This window comes from Cynocephalus volans, chromosome 2 (assembly GCF_027409185.1).
Source record: "Cynocephalus volans isolate mCynVol1 chromosome 2, mCynVol1.pri, whole genome shotgun sequence".
Lineage (NCBI taxonomy): Eukaryota > Metazoa > Chordata > Mammalia > Dermoptera > Cynocephalidae > Cynocephalus > Cynocephalus volans.
In genome coordinates this window covers 165,141,441-165,157,960 of record NC_084461.1, presented here as the reverse complement: position 1 = coordinate 165,157,960, position 16,520 = coordinate 165,141,441, and the positions used below count along the sequence as shown (strand labels likewise).

The window sequence follows — 16,520 nt, the reverse complement described above, 5'->3', positions numbered from 1 at the left end:
GGTGATTTTAAAATTTTTAGGTAACACAGCTGAGACTGTTCCCAGCTGTATGGCCTGGCCAGAGCACTGCAGAAGGTAGTCCTTGAGCTAAACAGGTAGGCCATGGAGATATGCTCAGTTTTTTAAATTGGCAATAGGACTGGGCCAGAAAGAGAAAAAGACTGTTCATTCATTTGTTTGTGTGCTTCTTTAAAATTGAGTAGGGACTAGGAAGAAATTATTTGGAGGATTTATTTGTTAAATTTTAATTATGGTAAATTAAATATAACAAAATTTACTATCTTAACCATTTTTAAATGTACATTAAGTACATTCACATTGTTGTACCATCATTCCCAGAACTCTGTACATCGTAAAACTGAAAGTCTGTTCCTGTTAACAATAACACCCCTCTCTCTCCCTCCATCCACCCTCTATCTTCTGTCTCTGAGTCTGAGTACTCCAGCTACCTCGTGCTGGTGGAATCACACAGTGCATGTCCTTTTGTGAGTGGCTTACCTCATTCAGCATAACGTCCTCGAGGTTCATGCATGTTGTGGCATGTCCAGAATTTCCTTCCACTTTACAGCTGAGTGCTAACTATCCCATGTACATACAGACCACGTTTTATCCCTCAATGAGCACTTAGGCATCTTCCACCTTTTGGCTATTGTGAATAATGCTGCTGTGACATGGTGCACAAATATCTCTTTGAGACCGGCTTTTGTGTCCTTTGGGTGTACACCCAGAAGTGTGATGGCTGGATCATATGATAATTCCGTTATTTAGCTTTTTGAGGAATTGCCACACAGTTTCCACAGTGGCATTTTACGTTCCCACCAATGGTGCACGAGGTTCCAACTTCTCCACACACTTGTCAACACTATTCCTGGTTTTTTGATAGCAGCCAACCTAATGAGTGTGAGGTGTTGTTGGAATTTTTAAAAATTATTCATAAGTCACACCTGTGCTAATCAAGATTAACTATAACCAATTCATAAACCAACTTTTATCTTGTTACCTTGTTATCGTTGGTAACAAAGTTAACCCATTCATTTTGTATGTGGTCTTGAGAAGAAGTCCTAAGATCTATGCTGATTAATACTATAAGACCACTAAGTAGGATTTCTGGAGAGTCCACCAAGTGGGCTTATGAATTGAAAAGGCTCATGAGTAAGGTTTTAAACACAAGATAAGAATTGTAACATTTGCGGCAGTATTAAGTTTTGAAAGCAATACATAAAATAGTATTTATGAGAGCACTTCACAAAGTTCATGGATTCATATTACATTTTAATTCTACTTTTCCACGAACTTTTTCAAGTACCCCCATATCTTGAGCAAACCCAAACAGGGCCAACCAACAGCTTTACACAATTCTTCATACAATTCTAAGGCCAACCAATGGCTTTACACAGTTCTAAGGAGTCAAGACTGTTTGTAGTTTAGCAACAACAGCCCCAGCTACGACAGACAGAACAGTGGGAGGGAAAGACTAAGCTGGCACCAGACAATATAAGTAAATAAAATGAAAAGTATTAAAACTATATTAATAAGATCAACTAGACAAAAAATTATCTCACACATTGTATATGTTTGACCTTTACCACCATACAAAGTCTGTTAAAGGCTTTGGTGTACAGTTTTTATTCTAATTATAATTTGCAATTTAATCTCTCAAGTACAATAGCCTGAGAAGATATTAATTACTTATTAGCCACACAGATTTGGGCTTTTTAAGTAGAAACAAGAATCCTCATCTAGACCCCTGGTACACTCTCAACTGGTGGTGATATTATGTAAAGAAACTTTAATTATTAAATAGCTTCTAAATAAATACATATATTTATTATCTTCATTTGCTAGTAACCTAATTTTTAAAAAGCCAACTAAGAATGCCACCAAATGCATCCTAATTAATATTAGAAGTAACAACAGGTATTTTAACACAGCTGTTAAAAACTACAACACTAAAGTGGTCAGTCTCTGTTTCTTAAATATTTTATTATTTCTGTAAGAATGTATAAAACATACTGACATATTTTGATGACATTTCAGGTTCAATTTCACATTTAAGTCATATTTAGATCATTATAAGGAATTATAACATCATATAAAGAATTTTTAGATAATCTTGATCTATCCCCAGCGGTTGCTAACACACAAACCAGATCCAGTATGTTTTAGTTCATAAAGTTTTAGTGTAAATTTCCAAATTTAGGTATAATTTTGCACACATTTTAGGTATTATATTTGGTAGCCTACACAATTAACAGATGAGAAACAAGGGTCACTTTTGGGGGGAGGTGACATGGGGACAGCACACAATAAGGCCCCCAAGTATGGGGACATGGTTTTGTCACAGTTACACTCGCTGTGAGCACAAATCAAGATCCCAACCTTTTCTAGACAGGTGACTTGAAACACTGGAGAGTCTTAGATTCAGGGCTGCAATATGTTTTATTTACTCTACAAAGGCTATTTTTACCTCAAAGAAATTTCATCTAGCTGTATTGTTTCAATACATTTTCGTGTATTCAGTACAGCTCACACTTAACATAATTAAACTTAGCTACTACTTTTAAAAGCTAATTTAAATAGTTACATGTTTCACCTAACCAAAGAAAATAGGGTCAGTCTGCTTCTGTACAACCCTCAGGCTAAGACTGTTTTCCACATTGTCAAAGGGGATTACACTATAAAGGCCTTACGTGGCCCACAAATCCTAAAGTATTTCTTTACAGGGAAAGCTTGCCAATAGAAATCAAAGTTTTAAAAGGAAACTTCCTCTTGTGCTCTTTAATCAATAGCATTTGACATAAACATATATACATGAATAAGGTTTTAAGCTTAAATATACCATAAACACATTATTTGTTCCTCTTAATCTGGAGGGTACCAGGTCTAAGCATAGAATTATTTCTTCCTGAGTTCCTCCTGCCCACCAAAATACATGCTCCTTCTCCCACAGCATAAAGCTGCTGCCCAGGCCAGGGACTACCTTAACCTAGGGTGGCCACCTGGTTAGCTCTTGGCAATGGCAAGTGAGTGGAAGTGATTGTCACTTCAAGCCAGGGCTTTCAAGGAGTAGTTATTAGTTCTCCATTGTCTCCTTTCTCTGGCTGAAGGTTAAGAGTGTTGAGTTCCACAAGGATGTCAAAGCTACCACTGGCCAGGACCACCTGCAGCAGACAGCATATTCCTACTGCTTCAAGCCACTCACGTTTCTGTCATTACAGAAACAAACTGTAATAATCACTAATACACACACTGTAGATTTGCTGCCTTTCACATTTAACTAACTTCTACTTAATTTGGAAGTTCTCCCAATCATCCTTCAAAAAAAAAGAAAAAGAAAAAATACCAGGAAAACAGATTGTTTATATTGCAGAAAGCCTTCTGTTTATTCCACCCATCAGTCTTTTCCTTGACAACTGGCTACTGTTGCTCTTTTTTCTGTTTACTGTATGCTCAAATGAATTTTAATTTAAAATCTCACCATAACCACATTTCAAACGAACCAAAATTTAAAACCGTTCCTGCTCCATCCATGTTGTTCAAGTGCTGATATAGCACAGACCTTATCACATCACATCTGATGACTAGGACACAGAAGCAGAAATTTAAAAGTGAATTAAAATAGCCCCTCTTCACTTCTTTATTGTATACAAGGGCCAAAAAGCACAAGAGTAATAAATTTCACTTAACCTTGAAACACTGTAGAGTATCTCCCAAACTAGAACTTCCCAAAGCAGAATCTTGACATTGCCAAGAGCTGTATCTTGACACCATCACTGATTCAAAACCATGTCAGTTACACCCCAATGCCTATCCTGTGACACGGATTCCTGCACAGGCAACTGGCAAGATGGGAAAGACAACAGAGTAACAGAGAAGTAAGGTTGGTTCATGAATGATCCTTCTCAGCATGTTAATGTTCTGAAGATATTAAGGGTAAGATTTTTCACAGATGATGAGAAAGACTTAGCCCCCCCCCCCAAAAAGACTTTAAGAAAAACGCTGAGAATCTTATCAAAGTGCCTTCCTTTTGTACAAGCAGTGGGTGGCTGGTTCAGTAGCTTCAATACCTGCCATGCTTTCCACTACTCAGTGATGCTGCGGGTGCACATGAAAGCTAGACTCTCAGCAGAGCTTTAATGTGGTGAAACCGGCCTCCAGCAGAAGGTAACACCTATGAGAATCTACATACCCCAGAGTAAAACAGGTCTCAAGATAAAAATAAGCACCAGAATCATCTGGGTATGACGCTGAGTGTGAATGTCAGTGGAACGTTAAATCTGCTAATATTTTATTTGGATTGTCACTGTCTTTGATAGTAATCTGGTCTCAAAGTTACATAATTTTAAGTAGTCTGGAGTTAATCCTATTTTTTTGTCCATGGCCCTGTTACTTTTAGTGTGTGATTTTGCAATATCAGAGGTTTTTCAGGAACACATACATTGCATTACAGTAGATACAAATGTATCACAAACTGAGACAGTGAGTTGCACACACCAAGCCATATGAAAAATGACAACACTCCAATCTCACAGGCCCCCATTCAAAACCATGTAATGAGTGGCCAGTTAGCTCTGTCAGTTATGGCATGATGCTGATAACACCAAGGTCTGGGGTTCAATCCCTGCACTGGCCAGCAGGGTGGGGTGGAGAACCACGTAATATGCCTGACAAACATTATCTCATCTAATCATAAGGGCCTTCTGAGGAACACATCAACCCTTTCCCAGATTACTACAACTCAAAAACTACCGAAAAATTGTGTTCCCTATCAAATAGTGGAAACCTCAAATACAGTCCACAGATGCTACAAACATTCTAATTCCCTATTTTTCCAAATATGTAACGTAATTGCTTTTAACTTCAGCTTCATTTTGGTAACTTTTGTTCAATCTGTGAACTAACGAGTGCTTTACTGTAGTTTCTCTTTTCTTCCAATCCAAATACCATCACCCACTAGGTCTAACCAAAACCATTTCAGGTTGCCTAAATTGTGAATATATAATTTCCTTACTGAAAAGCATAATCTTGTCTTTCAGAGTTAGCTTTAACAAAAACTGCTTTACACAAGGTAAAATGGCAGCGCCCTAAATATACAGGGCTATTAATAACTATTAGTCAACTACTCAAAAGCTGCATTCCTTATGACCAAATAAAATGACATATTTGGAGTTTTGTTCATTTTGATCCAGAATCACAAATTACCAGAGTCTCCAGCCCACTATGCTCTGTGCATGCCATACAACCTAGGTCCCACCTCTGCCAACCCGTTGCCTCTCCTAGGATTTCTGAATACTGCCACAGCACAGTCACAGGTGGAGTGTAAAGGGATGTTATTTTGGGGCGTGTAGATTTTAGTATGCTTGCTGACCCACAGCACTAGCATCTTGCCAGCAGTCAAACACGGCACCATTCCTCCCCTCCCCCAGCTGCTTCCCCAGGAAGGTATGTAGCAAATGCAGTTAAATCGTTTTTTCTTCTCTGTCTCCTTCACTCGTCTCTAATGACACTCATTTAATACCTATTAAGTCACTTCTCCCTTTTCATTCACCAGTTTCTTTTCAGGAATCCTATCCTTGGCACCAATTTCAACAAATGCAGCATTTCTGAAAACCTGAGACATGAAATTCACTGCAGATTGAATATCATTTTTCCCAGCACAATCAAATGCCTCTAACCTGGCACTCTGAGCACCAACGGTGATCATCCATGTTCATAGTAATGACCTTGAAGTAATTCCAAAGAAGTGTCTGAATCAAAGGAATATTCAATTTTATGTCATATAGTTTTAATGTTTAATGTTTTTATAATACTCTAAATTTTAGGCACAGTATATGGCAAAAGCAATTATCTGATTAATACACACTTTTCGCCAACCCATTCCAGCTAAAAGTAGATCAAATTAGAGATTGTTTAAATACTGAAGTCCCATTAAAATCATCTGCAGAGCTTTTTTTTACACATTCCACCCCTCTTAATCGAATATGCCTAGAGCTTAAGTGATTCTAATATATGCTCCTTCTCCTTGAGAACTACCTCTGTAAATATTGGCAGAAATTAGCCTGTACAACTGTGGTTCTCATCCCTGTCTGTGCACTATGTAGCGAATTTTCTAAAAACCTAGGCTCTTAAGATACACAGATTTCCAAAGTTCCTGGATCATAATCTCTTATAGTGGAATCCACATATATGACTCCCCAGGTTGGTTCCCATGCATAGCCAAGGTTTGGAAACAATTGCTTTATAACCTTAAGGACTGAGCTGCTGTTCTCAGTGTCTCCAACAGGTCAACAGAGAAACAACATAGGGGTACAGTGTTTACACGGGTGCTGCAGGGACAAGTAGAAGCCAAGACGGTATTGTCAACCCTACATGTTCCTTTCTGTAATGTGGAAATCATAGGGATGCATGCATCTGCCCTGAGAAAGGGATTGGGGTAAGTATGGAAAATAATGTCTTGAAGACACAGACCCAGTGGTACTACGCAGCTGTTTGAATCACATTCGCAATTACAGTCAACTACAAGAGTGATAAGCCTACCCTAACTTCTGCAGAGTTTAATACGCTGGACCTGATCAGAGGTCTCAAGGAACCTCTGCCTGTGCACCAAGAGGCCCCAGGGGTTCAAGAACATCGTTCCTCTACTTTCAATAAACCAGTGCAGCAAAGTCCCAAAGTAATTCCGTCTGCCCATAGTTCAGTCACCAGGGCTTTCAAGTAGTGTGAAGAGCCTCCTCATGCACAAAAAAGGACCTATTTTGCCATTAGTGAGATCTGGCTTCAAAACTTCCCTCCACCAACTACCAGTGACACAGTTACTTAGCCTCTTTTCTCCATCTGTAAGATGGGCATGAAAAACTTGTAAAAGTCAAATGAGATAACAAAAGTAGAAACAGAATCTAATAGTTTCTTTTCCTCCTTCGTAATTCCTCTGTGCCTCCTCCACACTCCAGGCATACACTCTCACATGCCACCTGTACTTCCAGAAGCACTCACCTCAGTTTACTGCAAGCCTCACATACATACATGTCCTCTCCAACACCAGGTTAGGAGCTTGGGGCCCATAAGACCGACTTTATCTTTATTCCTCGAAAACATATTAACATGAAGCTTAAACTCATTAACTGTTACTGACATCCCAATTCAGAACTCTTTCTTTTTCACTCTCAGGTCCTAGTTCCGGTAGAGCAGTGGCTATCAAAACTTAGCGAAGATTAGAATTACTCGGGAGCTTGTTTAAAATACAAATCCCACCCCTGACCAACAATTTAAAATTAATTCAGGCAAGTATCCTCAATGAACACTATAACTATAAGGTAAAAGGCTTTTAGGAAACAAGACATTGGTACCTTGCCAAAGTATGACCCCATGAGTTAATGATGGCAAAGGGAAAAATGTACCTTTACACAAAGAAATCTGGCAGCCACAGCCTTAACCAAGAGACAAAACTTAGCATCACTAACAGTGCGATGAACCACATAAGAAGTGCCCACTGATCCGATGCAAACATGAAGCAGAAAGCAGGACTTGTGACACAAGTATGTAACCTGCAGGTGAACAAGCCCCCAAATGTAACTTCAAGTGTGCCAGAAATACAGAGGGCCCCAAGAGGAAACAAACAGGCAATCCAAAATATAAGACAAACAAGAGAACTGGCCTGGACTCGCCAAAAAAAGTCAATGTCGGGCCGGCCCTGTGGCTCGCTCAGGAGAGTATGGCGCTGGTAGCGCCAAGGCCACGGGTTTGGATCCTATATAGGGATGACCAGTGCGCTCACTGGCTGAGCGTGGTGCACACCACACCATGCTGAGGGTTACGATCCCCTTACTGGTCAGAAAAAAAAAAGTCAATGTCATCAGAAAAAGGAAAGTAATGAAATTGTTCTAGAGTTAAACATAAAAATATGTAATGCATGAATTCTGATTAATTCCCTGTCTGGTGAGACAGCTACAGAAGACAATCTGGGGAAAACTGGGCAAATGTGAATACAAAGCAGCTATAAGGTGATTCTCCAGAATTAAGAAATAATTATGGAAGTATTGTTCATTTTCTTAGGTGACATAACGGTATTACATACAATTACTGTAAACATTTTGTGTATGTTAAACACACACACAGATAAGCTATCGATGTTAACAATTACTGAACCCAGCCAGGTAAATGGTAACAGGTTCACATTACTACTCTCTCTGCTTCTCTGCATGCTTGAAAACTTTTATAACAAAGACTGAGCAAAAATACACATTCCCTGGCCCAACTCCCTGAAGCTCTGACCCCTTAAGTCTGGAGTCAGGCTGGAAATCGCATGTGAGCAAGCCCAGTGGACGAGGCTAACACAGGAAACTCTGCCCGCACTCGAAGAGATGTTGAGCATCTACCCTCAGGAAAGGCCTGGGCTCTGATGTCCCTGCCCCTCTTTTACTGCCAGGCTTCCTACCATGGGTTGAGAGTCTTCCTGGTCTTTGCTACCTGTCGTCATTCGTCCAGGATATGCACAACAGAATGAAAAGGGGCATGACAGTGGCAGAGAAAGCTTCCAGATCATGTACCTATGATTCCTCAACAGCATGTGGCCAGGGCACAAAATAATTACCAACTCTACTTCCCTTCCAAGAGTGTTGTGAAGAAAACTGTTGTGTTTACCTATCTGTAAATTAAATAGCCTAATTTCTTCCTAGAAATGAGTGATGAACACAGTCCAGACTCCATACATCAGTGACGAAGATGAAACAGAAATAGCTTCCTCATACTAAAAAAAGCCAAAAATATTGCATCCAAAACAAACATTATTTTAAAGATCATTTGTTTGATATTTCAAGATAAAAGAATAATACAAGAAGAAATTTTTTGTTAGCAACATGCAATACCATAGAGTACAGTGGTTTAAGGTATATTAAAATGCCAAGATCTACCCAGACTAGACATACAGAAAAGAAAAATCTGAAGTTGAATTTTACGTAGAAAATATATTAATGTCATTGTAATAATATTCTCTAAATCCTCCAAGCAAATCCCATCTTTCCCAAAAATTCAATTCAAGCCAAAAAAAAAAAACTATACCCTAATCTAAGGAAAAAAATTCACTTAGAATTATTTCCTAGAAGAGCTCACAATTGACATGGAAGTTACCATTAAAAAAAATTTTTTTACAAACACTAACTTTTCGAAGTTAAAAAACACATATCAAATAATAAATTGCAGTAGGTGATTCTGAGGTTCTTCCCACCAAAAAAGGTAATCTTGGTAAAAAATTCAGAAAAACCTCCAAAATATATAGCTTAAACATATTCTCATTGCTTTAGTTTAATCTAACAATAAAAATCTAAAACAGAGTATTACCAAAAAAACTACCACTTTAAAATACAGTTTAATTTAAGCTGAAAATGAAGATTGATAAAATTTGCTGATAAACCAGCACAAGTTTCTCAGGAAGTTTAGTAGTGAGATTTATAAAATTATCAACTACTTATTAACATTAAGTAGTAAGATATACAAAATGCCCTTACAGGAAGCCAAGTGACTAAAAGAACTCTCCACTTCAAACCAGCTTCTGGGAAACATTTACACTTGTTTTAAAAGTATTTTAATTTTTCAAACCAGAGTCTGAAATTCCTTCATTAAAACTGTTGCAGAGCATTAGTACTTACAGCATAATGAACTTTCTAACAGTGAAGGAATATTAAAGATCAATCAGTTTAACTCCTCATTTGATAGAGTATGACGACACAGAGGCCAGTAGTTGTTTGCAACCTGCAGAGCAATAAACCTGATTTCTCGACTCCAATGCTCATTCCCTTTATACCATGCTCAGTCTGGTGCTTTTTTTTTTTTTTTTTTTTTTAAATATCTCCAAGTGGTAGCAGTGGTTTGTCTCTAGGCAATCAGTCAAGTCACTGAATGTTTTTAATGAAGCTATATTTTCATGACTTTTAAAAAATTTTAATTCTTCCAGAGCCAAATAAGAAATCTAGAATTCTCACTAGAAGAAACTAGATAAACAGAAACACCATGGGGAGCAAACTGAAGTTTCAGCCACGAACTTGTTTGCAAAGAGTGTGCTGTAAAGCCACCATCCCACAGCGAAAATGGGAGCATGTGAAACAGTGTGTTGCTTCTTGCATCCCACAGAACCTTTGCAACGTCCCAGAATTTATCTGTTACACAAGCCTGGCTGATGGATCTTATGGATAAAGTTTGCAAAATCAAAGCAGACGATGTTGAAGACAGAAATGAACTACTTGTGAATCACGTGCCTACTAGATTTCAGGAATGCTAGACTTCTGCATACAAATGCTGATGTTCTGTTTCTGGATCATTCTGAAAACACCATGCTTCATCACTGGATACAATCTTATTACTCCAAAGCATGCCATTTTTTCATCACTTTCCCATGAAAATTTGCTGTAAGTGTTAAGTTTTTACTGTTACTGTTCACTAAAACAAGAAATAATCTTCAGAGATAGTCTTTTCCTATTCACCATTTTTGAGGAAGTATCTCAGTCTAAATGTAACTCTCTTACCCTCACAGCTAACTACGTATTTCTAGATTTTTCAGGAAGGAGAAGGGCATAAACCAGATAAGTCAACTTTATGTGACTGAATCTGCCCCTTTCTTCCCTGATGGCATCAAAAGGTCCTGCTCACTATGACTGTAAAAAAAAAAAAAAAAAAAAAAAAAAAAAAAAATCCTCCATTTTCTTCTAGTGTTTTTACAGGTTAACATTTTATGTTTACATCTTCAATTCTTTTAGAACTTTTGCTCATGTCAGGTAGAGATCTACAGTCAACTGCCCCAGTATCATTTATTAAATAATTCTTTTTCGTTCACTGATTAGAAATGCCAACTTTACTATGTACTAAATTCTCACAAACATATCAATTTATTTCTAGACTCTTTATTCTCCTTCACTACCTGTTTGCTAAATTCCTCTGCCAGTGGCACCCTGGTCCAATTACTGACATTTTACAGCACTTCCACCTTCTGACAGGGTCTCAACATGTACTTTTCCCAGTTCAATTTTGCTCAAATTTCCTCTCCAAAAAAATCCTACCGAGTTCCTTCTTAACCAGAATTCTATTAAGTTTACAGATAAAATGAAAATAAATGATATTTTTACGATACTGAGATTATTACATCTAGTAATAAGCAGATACATAAAGCTCCCTACACACACACACACACACACACACACACACACACACACACACACACACACACACACACACACACACGCAATGTTTTAATGTAACTCTGACTGGTAGCCTGGCCCCAAACAAATGCATTTCCTTATTTGTAAGGTAACGCTTCCTTTCTTAATTCACAAAGTCTTAAAGCTAGAGGGTTGCTGCAGATCACTTAGTAGGAATACCACTTGGAAGCCTAGTTATGTATGTTTTCTCAAGCCTACTTAAAACAATCATTTAAAAATTAAACAAAATAATTATACCTTTCACATGCAACATAATCATAAAAGTATTACTTATATTTCATAAAAGGCAAAGTGGGCTACATTTATTGAAGACGGCTTTGAATTCGGGAATCCTTTTAGAATGAGACTCATACTTGGGCTCAGAGACACAGAAAGCACTAAGTGCCATAAGTGCATACTCTTGGGACAGCCCCAGGTACTTTAAGATACTCGTGTTCCCAAGGTAAAGTCGTTTTGTCATGGTGTTACCCAGGGACCAAACTTCACAGTACCAAATCATTCCTCTCCCAATTGTTCCATCATATTTATTAAGAACACAAATCCAATATCCATCTCCAAACGGAATACACTCGAAACCCAAATCTAAGTGTTTCTCAAGCCCGGCTGCCCATCTGACTACCTGTGGAGGTTCTAACCCTATGACTGCTTGGGTCCCACCCTGGGAGTCTTCTTCAGCAGGTCCAGCAGTATCTAGGCATTTCTATTTCTTTAAAAGCTACAGCAGATTCTATCCTCAGCCAGAATTAAGAACCATTATTCTAAAATATTCTACATGAACAAAGATCCCATTATATAGTAAATACCTCTACATACAGGGTAAGAGGAGGAGGTAGAGGGAGTGATTTAAAAAACAAGCGTCATCACCAGCCCAGCAACATTCACTGCTGATGACGTAGCAAGCTGTGTACCTATATTATACCAAAGTCTCCAAACAGAAGATAACACTAAAACAAAGTTTTAGACTGTTCAGATTGACAGTGCTGTTATGAAATGTGAAATGCCTTTTCTTTCTTCTCCCAGGAAGGCAACCCTCTACCTCACCCCATTACCAAGATACAAGACAGCTGACCTTCACTTTAAAAATGGCAAATACTATAAAGAAGACAGTAAATTCCTGTTTTACTCTGTGAAACAGAAGGGTGCAAACACACACATAAAAATAAATTAACTGAAACAGATTAATGACTTGGCTGTGACATCATGAGGTTAGATGAAATTGTAGTCAAAGAGCTGTTGCTTGTTGACTGAAGGGAACTGACCACACACTGAACGTCCTCTAAGGGAAGCACAAAAGCTAACAACAGTAACATATAAAGGAAAATCTTATCCACACCACCACAGTGTACGAACCAAGTCACACTCTTCCCAACTTTCTAGTAACAACCCACTGCACTAAAGTCTGGCATGAGTGACTCACACGCCTGATGTCCCTGGAGAAAGCACCTGAAAGACAGAGCTGCTAAAGCTGCACAGTGAGTTACATGATCAGTAATTAGTGAGGGTAAAGCATGCACTAAATAGCCCCTAATATAACACACTAGTGCTCTGCAAAAGCATGTTCATGATAATCATTCCACACACAACCTCTCTTCCACACTCCAACTTTGGCCCAGCCAAAGATACTCCCTGACATTCCATAAAGTCATTTGGTGAAAGATGTCAAGTATTTGCCATCTGGACAGGCAAGCCAACACACACCTTAATGTCAAGGGAAACTAAATTTTCTTAAGTAGATATTGTCCAAGCAAGAGTCAAATAATTTATCATTTAAAAAAAACCATATGAAGAGACAGGTATTCACGGTTTAATGAAATCAGTTTTGATAATGTACTACTTAACTGACATCTTTTCTTAGTAATGTAGCCCAAATCAAATGACAGAATTCCTAGACCTTAAACATTAAATCATGTGACCACATACAACAGAAAAATGTAAATGGCAAACATGATTAAGGAAACAATTATAACCCAAAAGATCTACAGTAAAAACCGAGTGTGTTTATACTCGTTGACAAGCAATTGTTTGCCAAGAGATTAAAGGAAAAAAACAAAAACCTTTCTCTAAAGCTTTCACATATGAATGATTTCAATGCAAGCAACATGCCTGGCAGGTATTAAAAGAGCAGACCTTGAGAATCTGAAGCAAAACCAGCCTACTGGGAAAAAAAATTTTTTTCAACTCCTTCCTCAGTAAATGCTGCTTTTGAAGTATAGCTATGTTAGAAGAAATAACTTAGCAGAATTAGCATGTCTTTTAATATCTTAACTTTACGAAATATTTAGAGATATATTCCAATTTTGAAAAAAGACTTTTAAAAAATCAGACATAATAAAATCACAGGCATCTCGTTTAAATATATATATATATATATATATATATATATATATATATATATATATATATCACTGTAGACCTTGAAAGTTAAATGAAGATCAGGAAAAAAACATACTACTCTATTTAGACAACTTAAAATGTACTTTTCAGTGTGTCCCAAAATTTGGACTTCTACTTTGCCCAAACATAATTAAGGTTTAGGCAAATGAGAAGAGAGGGAGTAGGGAATGATTCTGCCTCAAAAAAAGATTGTGAAACTGAGCTCCAATTTCATCATGTCCCAAAAGCTTACTACTAATAAATGTCTAGGACAGATTCCATTAGAAATAATCCTCTCAGGAATTTTAACCTGACACCAACATTTTTGTTGCCTGCACATGGAGATAGGTGACTTCGGCTTGTTCAGCAGAAGCCTAATTATTACATACATTCTACTAAATTCGACTAGTGTTTCAAAATCTCTCCCTTCCCACACCTTTCCCCTCCCACTTTCCTTTCATTCTTTGCATCTTACCAGCCTGCAAGAAACTCAAAGCAGGTATACTGAATACCAGTATGGATTTAGGTGCCTGGGGGTTTAGATTTCAAATACAAGACATTTCAAAATCTTACTTGGCTCCAAGCTATGCTCATAACAGCTAAAAGTTAATCAGCATTTTTATCCAGTTTATTCACCCTTTTCTTATAAACTTGTCAGCAGGAAACAAATTATCTGCAGACAAATGCAGCTAGAGAAAAGGCTGCTTGGTTCAACCTAGGAACGCCAGTAAGCCGCTCTGGTAGGACCAGGAAAATCCCGACCACCCTCACTTCCCCTATGCTGAATTTGCATGTACATTCTGTAGGACGAAGTTCCTGCAGCCTCTCTCATGACTTCACCGAAGCCAATGCCTTGCTTTCTGACATATTTTTATCTAAAATTCCCAACAGAGATGCAGACAAACCGAAAGACAATGAACTCTATTTCAGCTAACCGGAGTGTATCTCAGTAACCTGAAATGCCGAGTTTCTCAAATCTCAAATCTCGTACCAGGCGCAGGAGTCAGGGCAGTCTGGGCGAAATGTCTGCCCACAGCAGCAATGTGCTTGAGAGCTCCCTGTGGGATCTGTCCTCAGTGGGATTTTCCTCTCCCAAATTTTCTCCCTACAGCTCGCTGTTTCCAGAATACACCCAAGCTGATCTAAGTTGGAGAGCCCAGACTTACTAAGGTTTTAACGGGATCGTTCCTGAGTCTAACCAGTGAAACAGTCAGCTAAGGCTCCCGGCAAAAAGAGCATCTGCAAGTGGTTTTTGAGGGATTCGCCGAGGGGGAAGCCAGGCGCGGGGCTAGCGAACATGCCCGTCACTCACACCCCGGCCCGGCCGCCGGAAACAGCGTGCCCAGAGAGACGCGTGTCCAGGGGACCCCTGACTGTCCGGAGGTGAGCGCTGCCGCCAGACGCTCGCACCCACCACACACGGCCGCGTCTCTACCTGTCGCTAAGAAGGGGCACGTCCAATACAGCAGAAAGAGTCATCTTTCCGAGGACAGCGGCCAGGAGCCGCTCGCGGGAGCTGGAACCGCGGGAAGGAGAAAGGCATGGAACACACGCGTGTTGGAGGACACGAGGGTCTCCTCGGGGCCCCGCACGGAAAGGACGAGGATGGGGGACGGAGAAGGAAAGGGTACGGGGGAGGGGTGACTACAGACCGCGGCCTACGTGAGCGGGGGAAACGCAGGGTCTCCACCAAGTGCGACCCGGAACGGCGACCGCGAGCATCAGGACCTGGGCCCCCCTGGCCAGAAGGCGTGGCAGGAGTCGGGATCCAGCGACGGCCCCTCTGCAGCGACGCCTGGGCAGCCCCTCCTCGCAGTCCCCGGCCCGCCCCTCTGCACAGCCCCCGTCCGCGCAGCCCCCGGCCCGGCCCGCCCTGCCGCGCTCTCACCTCCACACCTGCCCCATCTGCAGCAGGTGGATGACCGACTGCCAGATCCACACGGACAGGCGGCACAGGCGCTGCGCCCCTGGGGTGGCCGAGGGCCCCGCGCCGCGGCCGTAGCCGGCGCCCAGCATGGGGGGCCCGCGGCTGCTGAGCCCCTCCACGGCGCCCAGCCCGCCGCCCGTGTAGTCCTGCACGAACCAGCGGAAGCTCAGGCTCTGCACCAGCAGCGACGGCACCAGCACGAAGGACAGCGTCAGCGCGAAGTAGCCGTAGTCGCCCCTGCGGTAGTGGTCGAGGGCCAGCCACAGGTCGGTGCCCACGTCGCCGAAGAACACCAGCAGCGCCAGCACGATCCACAGGCAGTCGAGCCACGGGCGCTGCCCGGGCGGCGGCGGCGGGGGCGCGGGTTCGGGCGCGGGCGCGGCCGGGGGCGTCGTGGCGCGGCGGCCGGGGGCGCCGGCGGGCGGCTGCAGCGGCTGGTCCCCCCCGTCGGCGGCGGCGCTGCGGCGCGGCGCCCGGCCCAGCAGCGCGCGCAGGCAGGCGGAGCGGCAGCCCCAGTAGCACGAGGACGTGTTGCAGCAGTGGCAGATGTGCAGCGAGCTGCTCTCGCCCGGCTCCTCGCCGCCGCCGCCGCCGCCCTCCGCGTCCTCCTCGCCGCCGCCGCCCACCGCCTCATCCAGGTTGTGCAGCTGGGCGAAGCCCACCCCCGCGCCACCGCCATCGGACTTGGCCGCCATCTTGACTCCCTTCCCGGCGCCGAAGTGGGGGAGGGGCGGGCGGGGGGAGGCCGGCGCGGGGCGGGGGGCGCGCGGAGAGGAAGGGGGGCGGGGCGGGCGGGCCGGGGAACCCCTCCGCTTCCGGGCGGCCCACGTCACTTCCGGGCCGGCCCGCCAATCGCGCGGCGCCCGCCGCTCCCCCGCCCCGCCCTCCCGGCCAAGATGGCCGCCCTCCTGCGCCTCAGCCGCTGGGCGGGGGGCCGGGGGGTTCTCCCCGCCAGGGCTCCCCTTCCCCTCTTCCGTTGACCCCGAAACCCATCAGGTTGACCCCTCGGCGTT

At 42.0% G+C, this 16,520-nt stretch overlaps 1 protein-coding gene across 1 annotated transcript in view; it reads right to left on the bottom strand.

The window, feature by feature from the left end:
• Positions 1 to 16,202, bottom strand: part of XKR6 (XK related 6) — a 284,705-nt gene extending 268,503 nt beyond the window's left edge. The window contains exon 1 of the mRNA XM_063082915.1: positions 15,469 to 16,202. Coding sequence (XP_062938985.1) covers positions 15,469 to 16,202 — 734 coding nt within the window. The remainder of the gene's footprint in view (positions 1 to 15,468) is intronic.
• Positions 16,203 to 16,520: the final 318 nt, after the last annotated feature.